Genomic DNA, 24,762 nt, shown 5'->3' with positions numbered 1-24,762 from the left:
AGATTGTCTCCTCCCTAGGAGTTGAAAAACACCAGCATCTGGACACCATGTTGTAGCTCATCCTTCTTAGAACATCATCCAAAGGTAGTTTATACTTCTAGCACCTCCATAAAAAGAAAGAGATTTTAAAAGGTAAACCTTTAACCCATATGTATCTAAACTTATCCACTTCTTGGCCTCTCAATCTAATGTAGTCCAGAGTAGACCTCACTGTAAACTCCCCCTTATTCTTCAGTAACTCCCATGGTTTATCTAACCCTCTCCCATCTCTAGGGGGTTCAATTATGTTTGTTATATGCTGAACAATGTCTGGTGGTAAAAACTCCTCTAGCCTGTTCCTGTCCCATCTATCATTCACTACTAGCTCATGCACATTTTGAATACTATCTTCCCATTCTTCCTCTTGAGAAGCATAGTATAGTGCCCCCACACCAGTCCAGTTGTCAAACCAAAATTGGGAATTTCCCAAGTTAGTTTGCCACCAGATCTGGTGTTCTATCAAATCTCTTGCTTGCAACATCTTTTTCCAAGCTACAATAACAACATTTTCCTTTTTACAGTATTTATTACTTAAGAAAGCACTCCATAAAGATGGCCTCGTTCTAAAATTTCACCATAACTTACAATACAAAGCCAAAGAGACATCATGAAGAGATCTGAAACCTAGCCCCCCTTCACTAGTTGGAATACATAACTTATGCCAGCCAACCCAGTGTTTGCTTTTTCCCCCAATACTATTGCTCCAAAAAAATTGGGCAAACAACTTGTGCATTTGTTTAATAACCCCTTCAGGAGGATTAACTGCTGACAACATATGAATTTGCATACTTTGCAAGACATGTTTAATCAAAATTGCTCTTCCTCCCAATGATAACATTTTTTCTTTCCAACTTCGTAATCTATTCATGATCTTAAGTAATATAGCATTAAAAAACTCCATTTTTGTCCTGCTGTGGTAAATTGGACAGCCCAAATAAGTAAATGGGAACTCATTCCTAGTTATTCCAGTAACAATCTCCACTATAATGCTAACATCTCTTGGCACATTGTTGTGTATATACACTGCACTATTTTCCTTATTGATCTTCTGCCATGATGTTTACTCATATTTCCTTAGAACTTCCATTATCAATTGTAAAGACATCACATCAGTTGATGAAAAGATGATCATATCATCAACATAAGCTAGGTGATTTACTTTAGGACTCCAGTTAGGCATTCCAAAGCCTCTGAACTGTGGCACATTATGAAGATTGTTGAGATTCCTACTCAAAACCTCTGCAGCAAGGATAAATAAGGTAGGTGATAAAGGATCACCTTCTTTTACACCCCTAGAGGACTGAAAAAATCCCTGTTGTTGACCATTTACCAAAACAGAGTACCAATTATTGCTGACTATCCTGTAAACCATATCAATTAGTCTTTCAGAAAAGCCCAATTTCCTCAGGACCTTAGTTAGGAACAACCAGGATACCCTATCATATGCCTTTGCCATGTCTAACTTTATAACTACATTAGCATTCTTTGTCCTTAACATAATGTCAGAAATGATTTCCTGAGTTAAAAACACATTCTCAACTATACTCCTATCTTTGACAAATCTAGCTTGATTCAATGAAATAATATCAGTTAACCCTTCTACTAGCCTTTCCTGAATTAGTCTTGAGATGATTTTATTAGCAAAATTACTCAAACTAATAGGTCTCATATCAGAAAAGGTAGTAACAACATCCTATTTTGGTAGCAAGACAAGATTAGTATAAGTAATAAATTTAATAAGTTCAGCACCACAAAAGAAATCCTTGTCCATAGCTGTCACATCATCTCCAATAATATCCCAGCAGTACTGAAAGAATAGCCCTGTAAAACCATCTGGCCTAGTTTGGACTTTCTCCATTAAGTTGAAATACCACATTCCTTACTTCTTCCTTTGTAGGAATCTACTCAATTCCCCAATTTTTTTCATCAGTCACCAACCTTGGTACCTGATCCAGCAGTTCAAAATCAATAGAGTCTCCTTCTTTTATAAATTGTTCTTGGAAAAATCTGATGGCTTCCACAGAAATAGCATCAACATCCTCTATCCAATTTTCTTCACCATCTTGGATTCTTTTTAACTGCAATATTCTTCTTCTTCCTTGCACATATGAATGAAAGAACCTGGTGTTTTTAACCCCATCTTGAAACCACTGCATACCAGCTTTCTGCTTGCAAAATTCTTCTTCTAGATGTAAATATCTATTCAAATCAGCTTGCACCTTATGAAGTATTGCTCTATTTTCTGGAGTAGGCAAAGCCTCAAATTGTATCATATGCACCTTTATTACTTCCTCCAATGTTTCAATTTCTTGAAAGATATTGCCAAAAGTTTTTTTACTCCATTGCATCAAAGCTACCTTCACATTTTTCAGTTTATGATGAAAAAGAATGAAAGAATTGGCCATAAAATCTGCAGACCAATGACTTCTGACCAAGTCCAAGAAACTAACATTCTTAGCCCAAAATTTTTAAAACTTAAAAGGCTTTTTAATTTGAACTGAATCTCCAGCATATGAAATCAATAGAGGGGCATGATCAGACCCAGTCCTGATCAGATGTGAGATCTCTATATCAGGGAATTTGAGCTACAAAGCATGATTACCCAAACATCTATCTAGCCTCTTAAATATACAATCATCTCCACTCTGCCCATTCCACCATGTGAATTTACTTCCCTTGAAACCCAAATCTGCCACTCCCCAATTCTGTATGCAACCTCTAAAATCCTGTACTTTATTAATTGTAACAGGCAGTCCTCCATATTTTTCCTCCTCAAAAGTTGTCACATTAAAATCACCTCCAATTAACCCTGGTACCATAATTGTTGTGGACATATCCTCTAAAATATTCTACAAATCCTACCTATCTGCCTAATTGCATTTTGCATAAACCAATGAGACCACCATCTCATCCTGATTTCCTCTCAATGTTAATTTAAGAGCCAAATGTTGTTGATGATTAACTAAAACTTGACAATCAAATATATCTTCCACAAAGGCCCAAATCTTCCTAGAATTATTTGCCACAGAATGTTGCAAGCCAAACTTTCTTCTGTATTCTTCCAATTTGTCAGTAGTTTGAAAAGGTTCCATGAGACCTATAAAACCAAAATGATATTTCTGCTGCATTTTCATCAACATTGCAAAAGCTTCCATAGTATTAACAGATCTAATATTCCATATTATTGCATTCATCATGGCTTATTATATTTATTATGGAATCTTCTAGTTTGAACACCTGGAGGTGCACTGAACTCTTTTGCAGTTTTCTTCTTTGTCTTTTCCCATTCTTTCTCTAACAATTTTGGAGATAAATCCCCTGCTTTGACAAGTTCTTTGACATTCTGCTCAATTATATGTTTATCCAAATCTTTTCCTCCTGATTTAACTAGCATTTTGTTATGTGACTGTTCTGCAATAGCCATAATCTGTCCAGTATCATCTTGTTGATACTCTCATGTATCTGGATTTTGATATGTATTCTGTTTTCCCCAGATCATCTTTTAGATATCTCTTTCTCATCTTTCTTTGGTGACCCCTCAGCAAGTGAATCCACTTCTCCCCCCTTCTGTTTTGTGTTAGTCCTTATACAATGTGATGGAATCTCCATAACATTGCATGATAAGTTTCCAGATTCTGCATGATGTTCCTCCTCTTTCTTGCTTGACTGCATACTGTTGTACTATTACTTTGTGTCTCCTCTACCACTGTTGAAGAATTAGCTTTATCTGAACTGTTGCTCTTTTGAGATACTGGACTTGTTGCATTGAGGACATTGCATTTAATAAGGCTGATTTTCTTTCTCTTATTTTACACATCCCCCTCTCCCCCCCCCCCCCCCCTCTTTTTTTTAGAACTCTGAGCACTTTTACTTGCATTACTGCTTCTTGACATCTGAATCTCTGAATGGTTCCCTTTCTGCAGAATTGGCTTTGCTGCTGTGTGGGCTGTTTGCTGACTTTTGGATCTCTTCAACCTTGAGTGGATTATCTTCTGTATTGGTTGGGTATTCCTCTACAATTTTATCACCTTCTCCAAGAATATCAAAGGTATTTTGTGTATCCACAACATTTTCATTTCGTTTGTCCTTCTGCACTTCTCCCACTATTACTCTATTCTTGCCGCTAATATATTTGTATTTCCTGCTTTGCATCCACTCTTTTCTAGCCTATATTCCTTATTATCTTGGTGCTGTTGAAAGTCCTCCTCTGTTGTGCATCACTTCCATTTTGTTGAACCTACTTTTTCCCTGCATTATCCTTCCTAAGCTCCTATCTATATTGTTTCTCCAGTCTGGAAGTAATGCTCTACATTCAGCTTCATCATGACCTTGCAGTTTGCAATGTTTGTAATATTTTAGAAGGTAATCATACTGAATTGGAACCCATTTTGAGTTTATTGTCCCCTTTTCATCATCCTCTACAAATATATGTATTCTCTTTTGTAACGACCCCAACTGGCGGGTAGTGCGGGCACCTACCATATTGCTAACTAGTAGGTGAACCCTTCTCAACTAACCCAATATTCATCCATTTTATAAAAACAGTTCCTTGAAATCACAAAGATTAAAGTAAAAGCTCGTACAGACTCTGTTTTAAATACAAGAAAACTAAAAAGGGCTTCCCGGGACCTAGTCTAGACAGGTACAAGAGCTCCTATTATACAAGGGAAACAAAATAAATTACCAGCCTCTGCCGGGAGTGAGATGAGCGAGGCTGTAGGAGAATGTCTGGTAATCCACACGAAGAAACTTCACTTAACTTGCAACATACCTACATCCAAAAGGATGTAGCAAGAGTAGTATCAGTACACCACACGTACTGGTAAGCATCATAGGTCCACTAAGATTAGTTCACGCAACGCAATATAAAGTCAATAAGATAAGCAGATAAGTCAAGACCCTCAGGATTCTTAATATAGGTTATTTCACTCTCACGAACTTACCTTCTTACTCCTAACTATTCACTTCTTTTATCCCCATAGGAAAATTCCGGTCATCTAACTTGTCATTTAAACCCATTCCACCTTTCCTTAAGCCAATTTCTTAAGTTTTCGAATATGTCCATCAAAACTCCGTGTCCGAAGACCTAATCATGCAATCTGCCGTCAACTTTAAAAGTATATCCGATTCACTAATCAAAGTCTAACTCAAGTAAACTATAACCTACCTCGATGTTGAGCAGCTATTTGAATTTCCAGCTTTTATCCAAATCCATGGGAGATGATAGTTATGGAGAGGGATGTGGAGAATGTTGGAAAAAGCCTCCTTTCTTGGTATCAAGGGTTTTTCTTCTTATGGAAACCTATTAGGAGCCTTGGAGGGTCTTTTATTAAAAAAGAGGGTGAAAAATATACTAAGTGACCAAAACACAGCTACTACCCCGCCTCGTCCGCTTCGGCGGACGAGGTCTCACTATAGCGGGACCGCTGTAGCGGTCCCTTAACCGCTATAGCGGTCCACTTCCTGCCCTGCAACGACTATTAAATTTATCCGAAATTGATTTTCCCACTATTAATCCCTAAAACACCCAATAGGGCTTATTATTACGATCATAGAACTAGATTGGGCATGGGTTCGCGAAGTATTAAATAACGATTAGAGGGTTCATTACATCAGATACCAATTAAACCACTGTTCGTCCCCAAACGGCGTAGGGTGGGGTACTGGTCACACTCCTGGACCTTACTCCATAGGAGGTTGGATTTCGAGGAGTAGTTGCAAAAAAGGACAATTTTCAACAAAATTGGAAAAGACGCGGACCGCTACAATAGTCAGAAGACCGCTATAGCAGTACCGCTGTAGCGGTAGGTCCACCGCCGCAGCGGTCATCGACTAGAATCAGAATAAATGAGTTCACCCCTCCCATTTCCCACTTATTCCCATACCGAAACTCCTCCCGTCCCATGAAAATCATTCCCACCATTCAACTACCTAGTCCCTTCATCTCCCTCCCCATTCCCCTTATAACCACTCTACCCCCTTCCATATCTAACACACTACACCAAATTTTAGTAAGAGAGGTAAATCTCTTTGGACCCTAAGGTTCACTTTTCTAGCAAGGCTTGCAGATCTCTCATCATTTCAAGGTATGTGCTCTCTTTCACTATCCTATAACTTGTTTATGTCTTCCTATTTCGAAATTTTCATGCTTAACTTACTAGATTAAAGGAAATTTTGGTTTCCTTGAACAAGGGTTTTGATTTCTTGGGGTGGGAAGTTTCTCGGATCATGGAGGGTTATTTCGTCGTTCATATTGTTCTAGCAACACTTTATACTAAAGATCTGCTTAGAAAGGGGTAGTTTTTGTTTGGGTGGGGTTGTTTGTAGTGATGAAATTTTTTATGTTCTTCCTCAAAATTTTGGTACCCATGGTAGTTGGAAGAGGGTGTTATAGGTTGTAAAAGTCATGCATGATATCATACTACTTGATCCTTGACAAAAATGGGAAAACCATGGTGAAAATTAGAGTTTTCTAAAAGTTGGGTTTGGGAGGTTTTTCGGACTGGGAAGATGGGCCCGCTGCGGCGGACCTTCCATTGCTACAACGGTCTCGCTGTGGTGATGGTTTGGTCGCTAGCAGTGGTCCCTGCTATTGGGAGATACCCGCTGTAGCGGAACTCTGCTCGCTATAGCGAGCCTGCTACAGTGACGAGAGTCCGTTGTAGCGGCCCTTTTTGCCTCTATAGCGGCTCCGCTGCAGCGGTCATTGCACCACCGCAGCGAAGCTGCTTGAGACAGAAATGAAAATTCAGGATTTTTACTACTTTATGCATGGCCTATCAATGCTAAATCTTAGTGCTACAAAATTCTAACTCGGTATTCCTTTTTTCTGTCTAACTCTCACACTCTACTATGGCAGATTCATAACAATAGCAAGAACAACAACAAGGACGACAACCACCAGCTCCCCCCGCTTACGTTAAGTTTTCCTCCCATGCTTGCAAGAGGCATTACATGGAACAACAGACTAAGGGCCTGCTCCACAAGCGGGCCTTCATTATGGATCGGGTGGAGGAGCTGGCCCCAAAGTGCTATCAGCTTCTACATTGCATAGGTTGGGATCCGCTAGTCGAGGAGCCGAGGAATGTTAACTGCAACTGGGTTAGGGAATTCTATACTATGCTCCCCACTATTGACTGTACTTCCCCAGAGCTGGAGATTACTATCAGGGGGGTCAACATAAAGGTAAGCGCTGAGGCCTTTAATATTGTTCATGGGCTGCCCAACCCTTCTTAGACTGAGCTTCGGACTAAGGACCACGAGGGGAACGGGCCGTGGTTAGTGAAGATGCTAGTGAAAGAGTCCAAGATGAGGAAGGATACCTGGGGTGTCACCCGTTCTGCCATTAAGAGTCAACACTTCACTCCAGAGGCTCGGAGGTGGCTGAACCTCATTGCTCGATGGGTTTTCCTCTCGAGCAATATTACTAACGTCACTTACCCTCGAGCCCTTATGGTGGCTATCATTCTGGATGGCGTGCCCATGAATGTGGGGATGCAGGTGATCGAGGAGTGGCGGGGTTTTATGGCCAAGGCTGGCCCGAGTTTTATGTTTCTCTCCCTGATTACCCATCTATGCCGTAATGCTAGGGTACCTGTGGAGCATAGGGACCGCTATATGGAGTGTGATGTTGCTTTTGATCCATTGAAAGTCAAGGGAGCACCGGGCAGAGGCAAGAGAAAGAGGGTTGGCTCGGATGACAGCGATGATAGCAATGGCCCACAGGGCGGGAGTGGTCTGTCACAGACCTCGAGTACCTTGGAGCGCATGGGGGCAGATATGACTTCGGTGAAGGAGGCCATGATGGGGTTTGCACGGTCTTCCATGGAGGCTGGGTCGTCTAGTGGTGCTACTGATACTGGTTATTTTACTATTGAGCAGATGAAGAGCTACATGGAAGCCCAGACCAAGATGGGGGAGGCTGTGGATGCCTTGCAGGGCGCCTATGGATCCTTAGCCCAGGCCCATGTGGATCTCTGGGATGATTGGACAAGGAAAAGAAGAAAAGCTGGGCTAGGGACAGGTTATTCGTGAGGATGTGGAAAGGCGTCAAAAGCCTTCTGAGGGTCCTAGTCCCGAAGTCAAAGCACCCTAGGGTGACCATCAGAGATGCCCCTCAGTTCTCCTTTCTCAGCGCGTCCGGAATTGGCAACGAGGACTCTAGTGACTCGAAGGATGGTGGTGATGAGGCGACTAGCCGAGGAGGGGCTGAGAGATCCTCCCCCCCCCCCCCCCCTTTATCAGCTTTGGTTATCACTTGCCTTTGTAGGGCTTTGATGTTTAGACAATTTCTTGCTTTTGGTTTGTTTGTATAATTTTATTTTTTTGTTTTGGTGTGGGTGCCCCAATTTAAAGGCACTCGTAAGACAATTGTCCTAGTCGGGCTGATGCTTTTATGTAGGTAATTCTCTTGGAAATGGTTTTTTCTTGACTTGTTGATGAATTGTATAGGTTGGAAAAGTCAGGGGCAAAAGAAGAGGCTACTGGTTCATGGTACTGCTACGGCGGTCACTTGATCATTGCGGCGGTACCGTTATGGGGATGGAGGTCTTGCTATAGCGGAACCCTGCAGAAGTTTGGGTCCGCTATAGCGGCCCGATGCTCGCTATAGCGAGCCTGCTGTAGCGGTCCATTTCCCGCTGCAGCGGTGCTACAGTGCCAGTGGGCAGAAATTTGCATACCAGTTCAGGTCGCATACGGGTTCGCTCATTTGCATGGGTGCGTAACAACACGGATTTCACCTAACGAGTACGAATGCGCCATTAACTTTCCAACCTTCATAAAATAAGCACACAATTTGTAAATCTTACACTATCAGGGAAAATTTCATTCATGCACACGATTAATGCGCACATACTTGTGGAAAGTCTTCCTTGAGTCGATATATAGAGAGATACCAATTGGAACCGACAGATACCAATTTTCCTGTCAAGATACCAATTGGAATCAGCCAGATACCAATTGAATCCAGCTAGAAGGAGACTTAATGGGGTAGCATGATAGAAGGAATGAAGGGAAAATTCTAGATGAGAAATGAAGGGAAAATTTTAGATGTCATATAGCCTCTTGCAGACTGATACGGACGTCATCGTACCATTTCACAAGACTCTACTGGACATTTGCTCCTGTACTTCTGAGACCGGTAACCTAGGCTCTGATACCAACTGTCACGACCCCAACTGGCGGGTCGTGCAGGCACCTGCCATATTGCTAACTAGTAGGAAAACCCTTACCAACCAACCCAATATTCATCCATTTTATAATAAAATGTTTCTTAAAATCATAAAGATTAAAGTAAAAGCTCGTACAGACTCTATTTTAAATACAAGAAAACTAAAAAGAGCTTCCCGGGACCTATTCTAGATGGGTACAAGAGCTCCGATTATACAAGGGAAACAAAATAAATGACCAACCTCTTCCTGGAGTGAAATGAGCGAGGCTGTATGAGAATGCCTGGTAATCCACACGAAGAAACTTCACTTAACCTGCAACATACCTGCATCCAAAAGGATGTGGCAAGAGTAGTATCAGTACACCACACGTTCTGGTAAGCATCATAGGTCCATTAAGATTAGTTCACGCAACACAATATAAAGTCAATAAGATAAGCAGATAAGTCAAGACCCTCAGGATTCTCAATATAGGTTATTTCACTCTCACGAACTTACCTTCTTACTCCTAATTATTCATTTCTTTTATCCCCATAGGAAAATACCGGTCATCTAACTTGTCATTTAAACCCGTTCCACTTTTCCTTAAGCCAATTTCTTAAGTCTCATCTTCTCATTTACACTAACATCTAAATCCTAACTTTTAGCCCTAAAACCTTTTATCCAGTTCACTTACCAGTTATGATACCCCCATGGGACAAACGTACCACCTAGTACTTCATCCTTACACTTACCTTCATAATAATCACCACCTCACACAATCTCAATGAAATCATAAAAGATGCACAATGCAATATAACAGGCTAGTGGCACACACATTCAGGACGTAGAAATATGAGATGTAATGCAATGCAAATGCGATGCAAGGGCCTAACCACGCTATACATACATGCTAACTGATGTCATTGCTCAGTAGTCACGACCTGCGGAGGACCTATGGTGTCCATGTACCAGTTATTTCGAATACTTATCAGACCCGAGCTATAAATTCTCGGCTCTGGAAAGAACCTCAAACGCGGATCCACATCATATAGATTACTCACCGTTACATTACTGCTAATGATTGGCTGACAGATAGTACCTCATATTCCACCTAACTCGGCATGCTCAGATAACACAACTGACGCATGCTCAGACTTCCTGCCCCACGTATTTCCTCATAACCACATACAATGTATGCAATGATGCAAGTGAATAAAACAAGTCATGAACCATGCCCTTGATAGGCATAACACTATCACGATTTCCTTCAATCCTCCCAATATAAACCCCTTGTTAACAAGAATGACAATCATACGAATAGTTCAATATACTTGGAAATAAAGATGGGAATCAAATTCTCCTAGGAATATATATTCTACACAATGAAATACCCCTTCTAGCCATGATGCATATTCAATTCCCATTCTGTAACACATACCCCTCAACGATGGTATCACTCAACACTAAAATAAATATTCATTGTTACACTAGCTACTATTTACACATAGTTTTCGTTAAGTTTTCGAATATGTCCATCCAAACTCCGTGTCCGAAGACCTAATCATGCAATCTCCCGTCAACTCTAAAAGTATAAATGATTCACTAATCAAACTCTAACTCAAGTAAACCATAACTTACCTCAATGACGAGAAGTTATTTGAATTTCCATGAATTGCTCGCCTTTCTAGCTTTTATCCGAATCCATGAGAGATGATAGTTGTGGAGAGGGATGTGGAGAATGTTGGAAAAAGCCTCTTCTCTTGGTGTTAAGGGTTTTTCTTCTTGTGGAAACCTAATAGCAGCCTTGGAGGGTCTTTTATTAAAAAAGAGGGTGAAAAATAAACTAAGTGACCGAAACGTGGCAACTGCCCCGCCTCATCCGCTGCGGCGGACAAGATCTCGCTATAGCGAGACCGCTACCGCTATAGCGGTCCACTTCTTGCCCTGGGCCCACGACTTCTAACTCTATTCGAAATTGATTTTTCCCACTATTAATCCTTAAAACACCCCATAGGGCTTATTATTTACGACATAGACCTAGATTGGGCATGGGTACGCAAAGTACTAAATAATGATCGGACGGGTCGTTACATCTTTGGATGTGGTGCTAACAAATATATCTCCACTCTTACTTTGGCACAACTAGGTCTTGTTTTATTTGTTGTGGCAATATCTACTATTAAAGGCTTACCTACTACTAATGCAAGTGAGAAGACTGCCTCCTTGGCAAAGATATTTGGTGGCAATTCAGGAAAGCTGATCCAAGCAATGATTATAGAAGTTTCCTTAGCTGGCTTGAACCATGGGTTCCATATCAAGGGCCTTATTTGGCTGTATCTAGAATGAACTTTAATGTAATATGCAGGAGTAGACATTACTTTGATGCAAATAGGGAAAGCCTAATCAAAATATGTCTATCTTCAATGAGTCGTATTCTACACTGTCTTTGATTGAACACTGCTTCGGAATAGCAGTTCTCAACTCCTTAATATCTATGATGTCATATGAGAACTTGCCCAGTAATGCATATTGTAATTCCTCATGTAGTATCAATTTCTTAATTTCTGATGATTTCCAAGCAACATGTGGCTCTCTGTTTATGTATGTAATTGCTTTTGGTGGGATTGATTGTTTAAAAATTGCTGTTGTAGGTTTGAAAAGATTGGCAAAATTTGAAACTGTAGGCAAAGTAGGGTTAGATGACGATAGCTGCATATTATTATTGGTAGGTTCTGTAAGTGTAGGGGTTTGAAGTTTTGGTTATATTGGTGGAGCAACCTCTGTTGGGGGTTGTCCACCAGCCGGATTGGCCATGGTGACCGAAGGCGAGAGGGTTATTTTTGGAATAACATAGGTCTAACGCCCTATTTTGAACGGGTCCAAGATAGTTTGCAACTTCCCGGTTCTTCTAACTGGTATAAAAGGGTTAGAGTCGCCACCTTATTTTTTAGGAAAATTAGGAAACCTATATGTATTTGTGTGTCTACTCCATTTTTGTCCACGAAACCTATGAGATTCTAGATAAGGGTTTTATTTATCCCGAGGGGAAGGTATTAAGCATCTCTCAGAGCCTGCCCGAAGACAGTCCTTAGACTTAGTTTAACTGAACACTAGAGGGGGATTATCTATCTGTTTATCATTATTATTACCTGTTTTCAAAATGTTATGACTTCATGAAAAGCTACACTAAGTGCTAATATACTAAGTATATACAGTGTATAAAAAATGTATTTATATCAAGTATCAGGTATTCATAAAGAATGTATAGTAAAAAGAATATATAAAAGAGTATAAAGAGAATGTACCTTGTAAGTATAAAAGTGTATTTGTTGGTATAAAGAATGTATATCCGTTAGTATAAAGAATGTATACAACTATATAAAGAATATATAAAAGATATAAGAGTATGTAAAATAGGTATATCAAATATAATAAAGACTGTGTGTCTATGTATAAAACATGTATGTATATTAAACATATAAAAAATGTATTTCAATTATAAAGGTGTATATCAAACATAAAATATATGAAGAATTGTATAACTAGGTATATCATTGAATAAAGAATGTAAACGGAATCCCCGAGTATTCATCGGTGTAAAGAGCTTACATAATAAAGGAATTCAGAAAAAGTGAAGTCGATTTCACTTATTTCTACCATTTCGTAAAAGAGTGTTTGTTTAATGAATATCCTTCCAAAAGAATAGGGAATAAACGAATTGTAAAAAAAAAAAGAGTATTGGTAAAAAATAAATATAAGAAATTATGTATAAAAATGAGTGAAAAAGATATAATGCCTTTAAAAAATGAAATATATGAAAATGGACGGCCTAGTATTTACCTAGCGTCAAAAATGCGGATTTAACTTAACTAAAATTTGTATCGATGTATACAAAATAATATAAAATGTACGTTGTATTAAAAGTGTATAAAGAATATAAAATAAAGGATGGACTAATATTTTTTTTTAAACTTAAATACCAAAAGTGTGAATTTAATTAACGAAGCACTTATTCCAAGTCAATTTAATCTATTTATGAAAGTATTGACGGCCTAAATCTTGCCTAAAGCGAATGACAAATTTTAAGTTAAACAAACACGACTACAAATAAATACATATATCAGCATGTCATTTCAAAAATAAAGTTTCCACTATACTACGAGTTCATGTTTTGTACATTTATAAAAAATGCGGGAAGTAAATATAAATAGGGATTCAACGAGGTCTTCGGGTTCCTTTCGAGTGTCGTCTTCGGGATGTATCTCCAGGTACCTGTATAAACACTTAGTAAAAGTGTTAGTAAGAGAATAAATAACTATTGAATGAATTAAAGAAATAATGAATAAACTTAAAATGAAAAACCCATCTTTTGTACATGGGAGGCCTTGGAAATCGACGAAAATTTCTTCATCGGCCATTTGGGTTTAGTGTTACCCAAATGAATTTAAATAAATGCGATAAAAAGGATAAAAGTACAGTGGGCCGCCAAAAGTATTTTCCGGGCACAAAACCAACAATTATTTAGTTAAAAATTATGTAAAAGTAGTCTGTAGAGCAGCAAAACCGTTTGCAACAATAGCAAGCGAGGCGTTAGCAGTGAATGGTCACAACAAACAACCCCACAATAGTAAACATTAGCAAAAACAATCATAGACAAAATGTAACTAATAACAAAAATTAATGCAGCAAAGCAGTAGAAGCAACATTTTATCAGTGTAGTAGATATACCGTAGACGAAGCTTCGACAGTATCAAAATTAGCATAGGGACGCCGGAGAATGGTAGAGCATCGCCAGATTTTTAAGTTTTCTGACGAGATAGTGATGGGAAATAAAGCAAGAAGAGGAAGATGAGGGCGTTGGAAGTTGGGGAAGGGTTGTACAGTAGTGCCTTTTGAGGGTGTCGTTGAGGTGGTGTCTGCTTTGTGTTCGTCGGAGCAGTGAAGAAGATTAGAGGGAGTAGTGGTGTGGTGGCATTTGGTGGTGGTGTGGTTGTGGTGGTTGCGCTGGGCAGTGGGGGGATGGAGAAAAAAGGGATGGTTTCGTCGTTGTTGGTGGAAAACGAAGGGACGGTGGTGTTGCGGTGGTGGCTGTTGTTGGCTGGTGGTACTGGGTGGTAGTCGGCGGCGATGGGAAGAGAGAGAGGGAGATGAAGTGCGGCGGTGGCGGCTGTTGGAAGTGGGGGGAGGGAAGAGAAATGTTTGGGGTTTTGTTATAAGGGAGAAGAAGAAGCAAAAAATCTGAAAATTAAAGTTGTGTAGAAAATTAAATTAATCCCTCCCCTTTTCTTATAATGTAAACAAACACCCCCTTTTGTCCAAAAAATAAAAGAACTCCCCCCCCCCCCTTGTCCCCTTACCCCTTCTAACCCATGTGTAAATATACATTAACCAATGGATTAAGAACCCAACCCATCACCTCAAATGTCAACTTTTAAAAAGGTGACGAGACCTTGACTTGATCGAATTTTTGCTCTGCGTTTAAAAATTAATTGCTCCGATTTTCTCTGCACTAACGGACTATACTAGAATATAGTTAACTAATACATGTATAAATAATAATGTTAGTATAAAATATAAATATTAATGTATAAGATATAAAAATGTATTGCTATAAAATTAAGATACAATTATTAATTTCACAAAAATGGTAGTATTACGTTGTACATGTGCAAAATAATGATTCTTGAAAAATGACAATAAATTGATAAAATTCCTAAAATGAGGATCATCAATAAATTGTCGTAAAATGTAAAATGTATAAAAAATGTATTTTGCGCTCTTTAACGAATCAGGGCCCCCCAGAACGTTAATTTTAAGCACGTCAAGCCAAAATTAGGTGTCAACAATAGGCGGCTCTAGATACATTTTGATGTCATTGTACCATGGTTTTCCATTTGGCTCAGCTTCCACGTGGCAACAGGGGGCATGTTCTTCTTTCAGACTTATCCTTAGCGGGTCAATGTGACTGCTTTCAGGATGCTGGATCATGGATGCTATTATGGCCAGTGCATCGGTAAATTCATTCTAAGCCCTTGGCGTATAGCGAAATTCGATCTTTCTGAATTTCTTGCACAATCTTTGTGCCAAGCTCACATATGGCAGGATCTTTCATTCTTGGTTGATGAATCAACAGGTCAGAATCTGCAATGACCAGTAATTTATTGATTTCATATCTAGTGCCATTCAGAGACCTAGGATGTAGGCCTCGTATTCAGCTATGTTGTTGGAACAACGGAATTTGAGCTTTACGGCTATGGGATAGTGTTGCCCATTTACTGATATTAAGACCGCTCCGATTCCAGACACTTTGTAATTCATTGCTCCGTCAAAGAACAGTTTTCAGTCGGTGTAAGGTTCTGTCGCTCCTTCTTCTATGGCCAAGACCCCTTCGTCTGGGAAATGGGTGCGAAATGGTTCAAGCTCTTCATCCACTAGGCTTGCATCTTGTTAGTCAACAAAAGCCTGTCCTTTAATGGCTTTCTATGTACACGATGTCAAATTCACTTTACAGCATCTGCCATTTGGCCAACTTCCCGATGGGGGCATGGGCTGGCGGAATATGTACCTCAACGGGTCCATCTTGGATATAAGGTGAGTGGTGTACGAAGACAAATAATGCCTCAATTTTTGAGCCACCCAATTTATAGCACAACAGGTTTTCTCCACAAGCATATATCTTGCCTCACAGGCTGTTAACTTCTTGCTCAGATAGTAAATGGGATGCTCTTTTTTTCCTTCTTCATCGTGTTGTCCTAACACACAACCGAAGGCCTTTTCAGCTACTGACAAGTATAGCAGCAATGGACTCCCGGGCCTTGGTGGTACCAAGGCTGGCGGGTTGGACAGGTATCTCTTGATAGTGTCGAATTCCTCTTGTCACTCCTCTGTCCATTTTGTAGGAGCGTCTTTTTTCAAAATCTTAAGGATGGGCTACACAATGATAGTGGATTGAGCTATGAATCACCCAATGTAATTCAGTCTTCCCAGAAAACTCATGACTTCTTTCTTATTTTGGGAAGGAGGTCATTCTTGGATTGCTTTGATCTTTTTTGGGTCTAGCTCTATGCCCCTTCGGCTAACTATGAACCCTAGTAATTTTTCGATCGGTACTCCGAACGCACACTTAGCCGGGTTCAATTTCAAATTGAAATTTCGGAGCCTATCAAAGAATTTCCTCAAATGTGTGGTATGCTCCAAACTTTCCCTTGACTTAATAATGACATCGTCCACATAGACTTCAATTTCTTTATGGATCATGTCGTAAAAAATGGTAGTCATAGCTCTCATGTATGTTGCGCCGGCATTCTTGAGGCCGAAGGGCATTACCCTGTAATGATACACTCCCCATGGAGTAATGAAGGCTGTTTTCTCGGCATCCTTTCTATCCATTAAGATATGGTGGTAGTCGGCGAAACAATCCACAAATGATTGTAGCTCATGTTTGGCACAATTATCTATGAGTATATGGGTGTTTGGGAGTGAAAAATTATCCTTTGGGCTAGCCTTGTTAAGATCTCGTTAATCCACGCAGATTCTTACCTTGCCGTCTTTCTTGGGTACTAGAACTATGTTGGCTAGCCATTAGGGTAGGAGGTCACTTCCATCACTCCTGACATAATTTGTTTCTCCACCTCGTCTTTGATTCAGATACTAAGATCAGGATTGAATTGTTGGGTTTTTTTATTTCATTGGAGAGAAACCTTCATTGATGGGAAACCTGTGAGATACTACGCTGGTGCTTAGTCCTGACATGTCGGTGTATGACCATGTGAAGATATCCACGTACTCTCTTAGTAAGCTTATCAATTCTTCTTTTAAAGGAGTCACTAGGTGTGTACTTATCCTTGTTTCTTTGACATTCTCTTCATCACCTAGATTATGTCTTCTGTTTCGTCCATATTTGGCTTCTGCTCATTCTTTAGTTGTTCTACTTCCTCCGTGAGATCCTCGGGTAGCATTGTGGTCTCATCGTATTCCTCATACTCTTCTTCCTCTACGTTGCCTGACGCATTCGTTTCGCAATATGTCATCACATTTAAGGTTGCTTTATTGTTTTTATTACTGAAAAAAAATTCAAAGCAAAATATGTTAGTATAAAACATGCATGCAACAAATAAATAAAAAAAGTTTTGATAAACTGAGGCTTTCATTGATTTAAAAATGTTCAGAAGTATAAACTGTGGTCTTGGCTTGATTCAAGCCATTTTCATTTTTGAAAACATTACGAGGTATGTGAGTGACAAAAGGGTGACCAATTGGGCCTCGACCGATTCTCCCCATTTTCAAAAATAAATTCATCTTTCTCTACTAAAGATCCAGTAGGGCGGTAGAGGTCCATTGGACTACTGCTCTCCCGGTACTGCCTCTCTGATGGTGGGTGCTTCAGCACATTCTTCTAGAATCACGGAGCAATCTTCTTCTTAGAATAGCATCCTTATCCCTTCTTCAATGTCAGCATCTCCAGGCATAGGCATTTTGTAGGGAAATGGATGGTACAGTTTTGGAATGGGTTTGCAAAGATCCGCAACCTCTTACTTCTTCTTGGTAGGTATCTCTTCTTCTGCTGGGACGTAACCAAGCGCAAAGCGAAAATTATCTTGGAGAATGAATATGGGCTCGGTGATGCACTGCAGGTTTTTTCCCAAACCCCTCCCGGGTTCAAACCCGTTTAAGACCATGGTAGAAGCAATCATTTTGTAAACTGCTGGCGTGTGAGCTTCCAGGGAATCTATCTTGGGGGCCGCTCCCACCAACTCCATGACATGGAAATTTGTACCTTTAGGTGCAGCTTCAATAACAGGTACAAAATTGTCTGGGTAATTGTGAATACTGGCTTCTCCGTGGATCACCACTTCTTTCTTCAGATTGATGGAGCGGGGATGGTACTGCCCCTGCCATGTGGATCCATGGTCTTCCCAGAAGCAAATTGTAATTGGTGGGTATTTCCATGACTTAGAATTCAGTGGTGAACTCAGCTGGTCCTATTTGAATGTCCAAGTCAACAACCCCCTGGCATCACAACGACCTCCGTCAAACGCTCTTATATTAGTGTGGCTTTGACGAACCTTTCGAAGGTCATATCCCCGCTGAGTTAGGGTAAACTCGGGATAAATGTTAAGTCCCGCTCCGCTGTCTATTAATACTCGGGTGTTGAGGCACATGATAGTGATATGCAGCACTTTGTTGTAATATGTGCCCTCTTTGGGCAACTCTTTCTCTGTGAAGGCAATGTGATGTTCCTCCATGACATGAGCGACCATTTCGGCCATATTTTCACTGTTTGTTCCAGCTGGCATGTGAGCTTCTTCCAACACCTTCATTAGAACCAAGTGGTGTTATGGTGAGCATTACAGCAAGGCCAGTACCGAGATTTGGGCTGGCGTTTTCTTTAAATGCTCAACAACGGAGTATTTCTATGGCTGCCTTCGGCACCAGAATCTTCGACTTCACCTTCGGTGATAGTCTTTTTCTGATTTCCCTTCCTTCGGGGTGCCCCTTGGGCTAGGTCTTCGGGAGTGTAATATCTCCCTAATCTTGTAATGCCATGTGCGGCAGCAACTTGGATTGTGAACTCCTTGCGAGGTAGTGCTAGAGTCACTTGAGCTATATGCGCTGTCAATGGTGCAGGGATTAATACTTTGAATCGTGGGCATTCTTGCAAAGACAATGATGCTATTGTGAGCTCAAGTTATTTCATAGAATCATATATTGTGGGCCCTCTTGCGACCCAGTCTTTCTCTCTCTCAATCATGTAAATCACATTATTCCCATGGTTCGGCAAAGGCTTGGTGTTCACATTTGGAGGGACTGATTGGAGTACAATTTTCTTTCGGTCAATCAGGTCTTGTATTTTGTACTTGAGATTAATGCAATCTTCAGTACTGTGTCCTATGCCATTGGAATGGTACGCACATGTCTGGTCAGCTCAGAAAAAAGGTTTTTTGGGTCGACAACCTTTTGAGGGAAGTGCCTAGATCATCCCAGTCGCACTTAATCTTTTGAATAAATCAGTTCGAGATTCCATCAGTGGGATGAACACCCGAGGTGGTTTCTTTTCGAAATTCTGACGTGGCGCATTATAGGCATTTGGTGGTGGTTGATTCTGGTAGGTATTGGGTTGGCTATTTTGTGGAGTGTGGTAAATTAATGGGGGAGTTTGATAATTTGGCTGTGGAGCTTGGTAATTCGGGAGTGGTAATTTGAAGGTATTTTGTGGAGCTTGGTAATTTAGGGGTGGTGATTGGAAGATTAGTTGCACGTAATATACCGGCACCGTGTTGTAATGAGTGGGAATGTAAGTATTTGAGGGAGGTGAAGCATATGCTTCCATTGGGAAATATTCCCTCATTTTGGATTTGGGAATAGGAGTGTGGGATATGAACCGATGAATTTTCCTGTCATACTTATGATTCGTCCAGTCTTGAGACCATCTTCTATGGCCTCGCCCATTTTGACCAGTTCAGAGAAAGGTCTTCCCGCCATTTAAAGCTTTCTATCATAGAAATTTGTTTCCTATGAATGGATAAAAACCGACACAAGTTCTTCTTCACCCATAGAGGTTGTACTCGGGCAGCCTCTGTCCTCCACCTGCTCGCATACTCGCGGAAATTTTCGGTGGACTTTTGTTTTACTTTCTTCAAGTAGTATCTATCTGGTACCGTCTCCATGTTAAAGCAAAACCTTTCCATGAAAGCCGCAGCCATGTCTTCCCATGTGATCCAACGACTTATGTCTTGCACCATGAACCATTCTGGGGCTTCTCTGGTCAAACTTTGGCTAAACAGCCTCATAATGAGAGTTTGGTTGTCTCGGACGCCGACCAATCGGTCAGAGTAGGCCCGTAGATGCGCTTTAGGATTGCCCGCTCCATTGAACAACTCGAAACAGAGTACTTTGAAGCCCTCGGGCAAATCCAAGTTAGGATGCATACATAAATCATCATATCCCAGGCCTGTGCCAGTGAGGGTAGTCCTCATGGATCGTTCCAACATTACTGTCATCTTCCGCTCAAGTCTTTCTTCCTGTTTTTCCTGCTCAGCCTTCCATACTTTTTCCATCTCCTCATAATGGTCAATTTCTTGATCGGGTGAAAAGGTGTTTGGTGTGACAGCTGTGTAGAAACAAATAGCAGGGCGAGTTCGGGCAATAGGGGTGCTTTTATCGGTTGGTAATGGGATGATGCTTGATTGTATAGTGATGCCGAGATGGGTATTTTGTGGTGTTAGGTAAGAGGGGATAGAGTGAGCGATTTCGGGAATTTATTTAGTGTTAAATGGCGGTGCAATATGGTTCGAGGCACCAATGTGCCCGTTGATTGGGCTAAATGGTATGGAGGTCATAACGGACCGGTTAGTGAAGTGATCGGGTAATGGTGAATGCAGAGATGGAAAAAACGACGGAGGCCTTCTTTCTTCAGCAGGGGCCTCTCGGGTAGCATTAACAGCTTTGTTTCGCGCCACTTCCTCTTGAAGATTGGCGATTGTTTCAAACATCATTTTCATGACATCTTTAGTAGGTGATGACTCAGGCAGTTCGCGCAGAGGCGATTCTCTGAGAACAATATCAGTAGGGGTAGTTTTATTCTTTAAAGTACCAGTCATTTTTTCTTTGCCTCTATCTTGTTGGGATAAGGATGCTATTGCAGCTTTGGATCTTGTGAAGTATGCCAGTGTGAACACGAATCAACTTCTCTTTCTATAAGAAAAGAATAACTCAAAGGAAAACAGAGTTAGTCCGTCAAATAATGAAAAGAAAATCAAGATATCACATATAGATGGCAGGTCAAAACACTTAACACATAAATGATCATATGTTTGATTTAAATGCTCAATTGATCTCTTGTACCGGGTTTTGGGTACTTGGATTTTTGTCGAGGAGGGGAATATAATATTTATAATATATAGGGACCGAGTCTTACGTAGACTGCCTACGTATCCCTCCGCGGGAAGTCAGGCCCTTCCGTAGTTCGATTTACATAAGTTAAAACTCCCTATCTTAAAACCTACCCGTGACCAGGCCTGATAGGGGCTTCCTACGTATCCCTCCTTGAGACATCAGGTCGGCGCAGTTCCTTTTACACAAAATGATTGGGGGGGGGGGGGGGGGGACAAATCCGTATTAAGTACAAAAAATGGGATCCCCTAAAAACTACCCAAAAGATGACATTTGTTTTGAGGCCAACAGGTTATTAGTCCGTTCAACCTTTTCTGGCCTTAAAGGCCACAAATACTAGTACTGAGATGGGAGCACCAACCAAATAGCACCCTGGTGGACCAAATTCTCCAACTTAAACTTGAATGCATCACACTCTTCTATGTCGTTCCCCAAGGCTGTAGAATGGTACAAATACATTTTACGATGGCCAACTCCTTTAGTTTGAGCCCTTATGGTTCTGATGGGGCTAATCTTCCCAATGCAGACCAGCTTCTGGAAGATGCTGGCGTAAAAGTCCCTAAATACTGTAAAGTCATAACGCCAAATACGATTGTTCAGAGTAATCCCTTCAGTCGGGATAATGTTGTCATGGACCAAAAGTGAATGCGGTCCCTATATTTTGGTGATGCTTTTCTCATCTATCATCTTAATGAGTCTCTTCTTGAAGGCTAAGAATTCATTGATGGTGTGCCCTGCCTGATCCAGATGATAAGGGCACATCTTGTGTGCAAAGATCGAAGCACATAGTGGCAACCTATCGAAGGAAATACTGACTACTCCTTTGCTTCGAAACTTGATCATCATTTCCTCGCTCGTAATGTATTTAGGCGAGCTGCGGTAGGGACAATCCAATGTCTTAATCGCAATAGCCCACCATTCGGGCGAAGCTGGTCGGACATACCCTATTCGCTCCACGGGCTCTTCCCTAGGGCTTGATGGCGCAGCAGAAGGTGCAGCAGAGGTTTCTTCCCTTTTTGGGCTTGACGGTGCAACGGAAGCAGCCCCCTTTGATGGCCACGTAGGCTCCTCCAGGTCCGACTCCATTTTTTCTTCCTCAGACTCCTCCATTATCGGAATGTATCGGGGAAAAATCCCTTTTCCCTTGTCCAGGAGGGTCTCTCCTTGAGCTTCAGGAGGTTTCTCGGGTGAACTCTTCGCCAAATCTATTAACTCATCCTCCTCTTTAATCTTGGCTTTGACCCCTCGGATCTGCTTTTCGAGATCTAGAATATTTTGGCGCAGCGAGACCTCATTCTTTCTCATGACCTCGAGCTCGGGTGCATTTTTGTTGTTCATCTTGAGATTCCGAGAAAGTTGTTAGGCTTAGTAGGGGTAATTTTGTTCATTGTTTTTCTTTGGGTGGGTGGGCGGTATTCGAGACCAATTAAGAAATTAAGCGAAACATATGAAAGCAAATAAGTCACACAAAGCAGTTTATAAGATTATACTACTCGCGCTCCTAAGCATATTAATCGCTTGAAACATAAATGTGTCATTTAAATCAAACCATTGCCCCATAATCATTAATATTAATATTGTTCCCCGAAGGGGTACAACCGAAAAAGTAAAGACAGTGCATAAAATAAATCAGCTAAAGTGTCCTCCAGTGGTGGATGATGAAGCCTGATCCCGGTCAGTTTTGGTTTTCTTCGCCTTTTGGAGGGTAGTCTGGATGTGAAGATGGGCTGATGTCAAAGTGGCCTCCATCAGAAACCCTTTATGTGTGAAGGTCAGTGGAGCGACATCATCTAAACTCTTCTTCATCCGATCATCTAGCTCAATCAAAAAATCATTAGTAAGCTCCAACTCATGTCTCAGACTTTCTATGACAGCTTTGTCATGCTCAATTTTCTCCAAATACTTGCTATCTCTGTCGTTAGCTCTTCTCTGAACCAAACGGGCTCGGATCTCGCCTTGCGAATCCTTGTCTTGGACACAACTGTAGAGAATAGGTTTAGGAAGAAGTGTGCCTTGTAAGTCGGCTCTTAACCAATCTTTATACTCCACAACACAACCCGAATGAAACCTATCTTCGGCTAAGGTATCGGGACCCCAAATCATATGACCCTTCCATTCTTGTATGCAATCCAAAGCTCATGCCTTCGACTTGAGACACGACTTGGATTCTCCCAAAATGTCTCAGGACCCTGGCAGGTGCATAAGGGCGAATCCCCCGAATTCCTATAAGCGGTAAAAATGGACACTTTCTTTCCTTAACCACAACTTCAGTGGATACGAAGTCATGGAACATCCATTGAATGCTTTCTTCCTTCAGTCTGGAAAAGGTGAGTGTCCAACTTTGTCTGTTTTGCTCTCCGAAGTTTAGGCGAAAATCTCGAAGACCATCCCTTTCAGCCAGCTTACTCAGGTGTTGTTCGCCCCTAACCTTGACCATATGCTTAGGGATCCACCATTGCAGCAGCAAGTTACAACCTTGGAAGTATTTGTAGTGGTTCCGACAGAGGCTCAGGGCTCGGTACAAATCGGCTAGTATGCTTGGGGTTATGTCAAAGTATATGGTTTCTTCTTTTTTGGGTTATGCCGTAGAAGATGGCATGGGTGACTGAGATGACTAGGGTATCTATGGCTAAGGATCAATCCTTAAGGAAAACCATGGTTCCCAGAAAGCAAATGGCTAAAGTTAAAGGTCTGGTGGCCGTCCATTCGGCATAAGTCTTGAATTTCCCAGGATGCTCCACAAATCCATCTGGGTTCCAAACCTTCTGTATATCTCTCTAAAGGGTATGGTGGGGCCATGGGCCCAATTGGCTGAATTAAAGAAAGCGTTCTACAAATTTGGGAGTTGGTGGGTTTTTCTGGGATGAAAGCATTTTGGTCGGGTTTCTTTCTTCTTTTCATCCCCGAGCCTACGCTAATCAACCCATCCCTAAACTCCTCCAGAGTTGGCATCATTTTGATGTCATCCCCGAATCTGAAAACCATCTGGTCTCTATCTCAAAATTCGGTAATTACCTCTATCAATTCCTTACAACTGGTCATAGTCATAATGGATGTCAAGTTTCCTAAATGACATGAAATTCCCTTTTTCTCCACCGGGGGCATTTGGCCCCACCAAATCCGCAGCAACTCAAGTGCAGTTAGGATCATATCAAAACTTAAATTGATCGACATCTACAAAACAGAAATCAAAGTCAATCCCCCCCCCCCCCGGGCCGCTAGGCAATGGTTTCATTCATAGGCACATTTACACATTTCCAAATAGCATATAATATGATATGCTGTGTTTTTCGGGTCATAGACCGTACTTGACACAGGGTAGTCTCCTTATCGGGTTTGGATACGACTAAAATATCCAAACCATCCAGTTTACTTCACATTTTGATTTGTCTTAGCTCTAATCTAGGCATATGTAAGAGTGGGTTTTTCGAATTGATCTTGGACCCGAGCGGACTACTCGTGGTGAACCGCTGTCAGCTGTCGATTTTTTAGTGAAGGAAAGACCGCGATCTCGCGTGTCCCCTTTGAAACCATGCTTTTTGCCAGGAGTGGCAGAGTTTATGATATGAAAGGAATAACAGTTATAATTACAGAATTTTAAACACATAAACAAATAAGTACAATTAAAATCACATTATATTGAAACCCTTATGGTTAGAACCTAGAAAGTCCACAGCAG

General features: G+C 41.0%; 1 protein-coding gene across 1 annotated transcript; it reads right to left on the bottom strand.

Moving 5' to 3' along the window:
* Window positions 1-1,099: 1,099 nt before the first annotated feature.
* On the bottom strand, window positions 1,100-2,858 carry LOC132619737 (uncharacterized). Its single transcript, XM_060334551.1, has 3 exons — window positions 2,642-2,858; window positions 1,986-2,449; window positions 1,100-1,732 (listed from the first exon to the last, which is right to left on the bottom strand). Exons 1-3 carry the CDS (start codon window positions 2,856-2,858, stop codon window positions 1,100-1,102), a joined length of 1,314 nt encoding a protein of 437 aa, XP_060190534.1.
* Between the last annotated feature and the right edge of the window lie 21,904 nt (window positions 2,859-24,762).

Source organism: Lycium barbarum, chromosome 11, assembly GCF_019175385.1.
Source record: "Lycium barbarum isolate Lr01 chromosome 11, ASM1917538v2, whole genome shotgun sequence".
Classification (NCBI taxonomy): domain Eukaryota; kingdom Viridiplantae; phylum Streptophyta; class Magnoliopsida; order Solanales; family Solanaceae; genus Lycium; species Lycium barbarum.
This window is presented reverse-complemented; position numbering and strand designations above follow the sequence as displayed.

Excerpts from the sequence above, each read along its gene's own strand:
- LOC132619737 (XM_060334551.1), bottom strand. The coding sequence starts at position 2,858 with ATGGTACCAGGGTTAATTGGAGGTGATTTTAATGTGACAACTTTTGAG. Across the intron at positions 2,450-2,641 it reads GAGGCTAGATAGATGTTTGG|ATTTTATGGCCAATTCTTTC; the intron begins GTAATCATGCTT and ends ATTGGTCTGCAG. Across the intron at positions 1,733-1,985 it reads ATTTTGAACTGCTGGATCAG|GATGTTGTTACTACCTTTTC; the intron begins GTACCAAGGTTG and ends CTACCAAAATAG.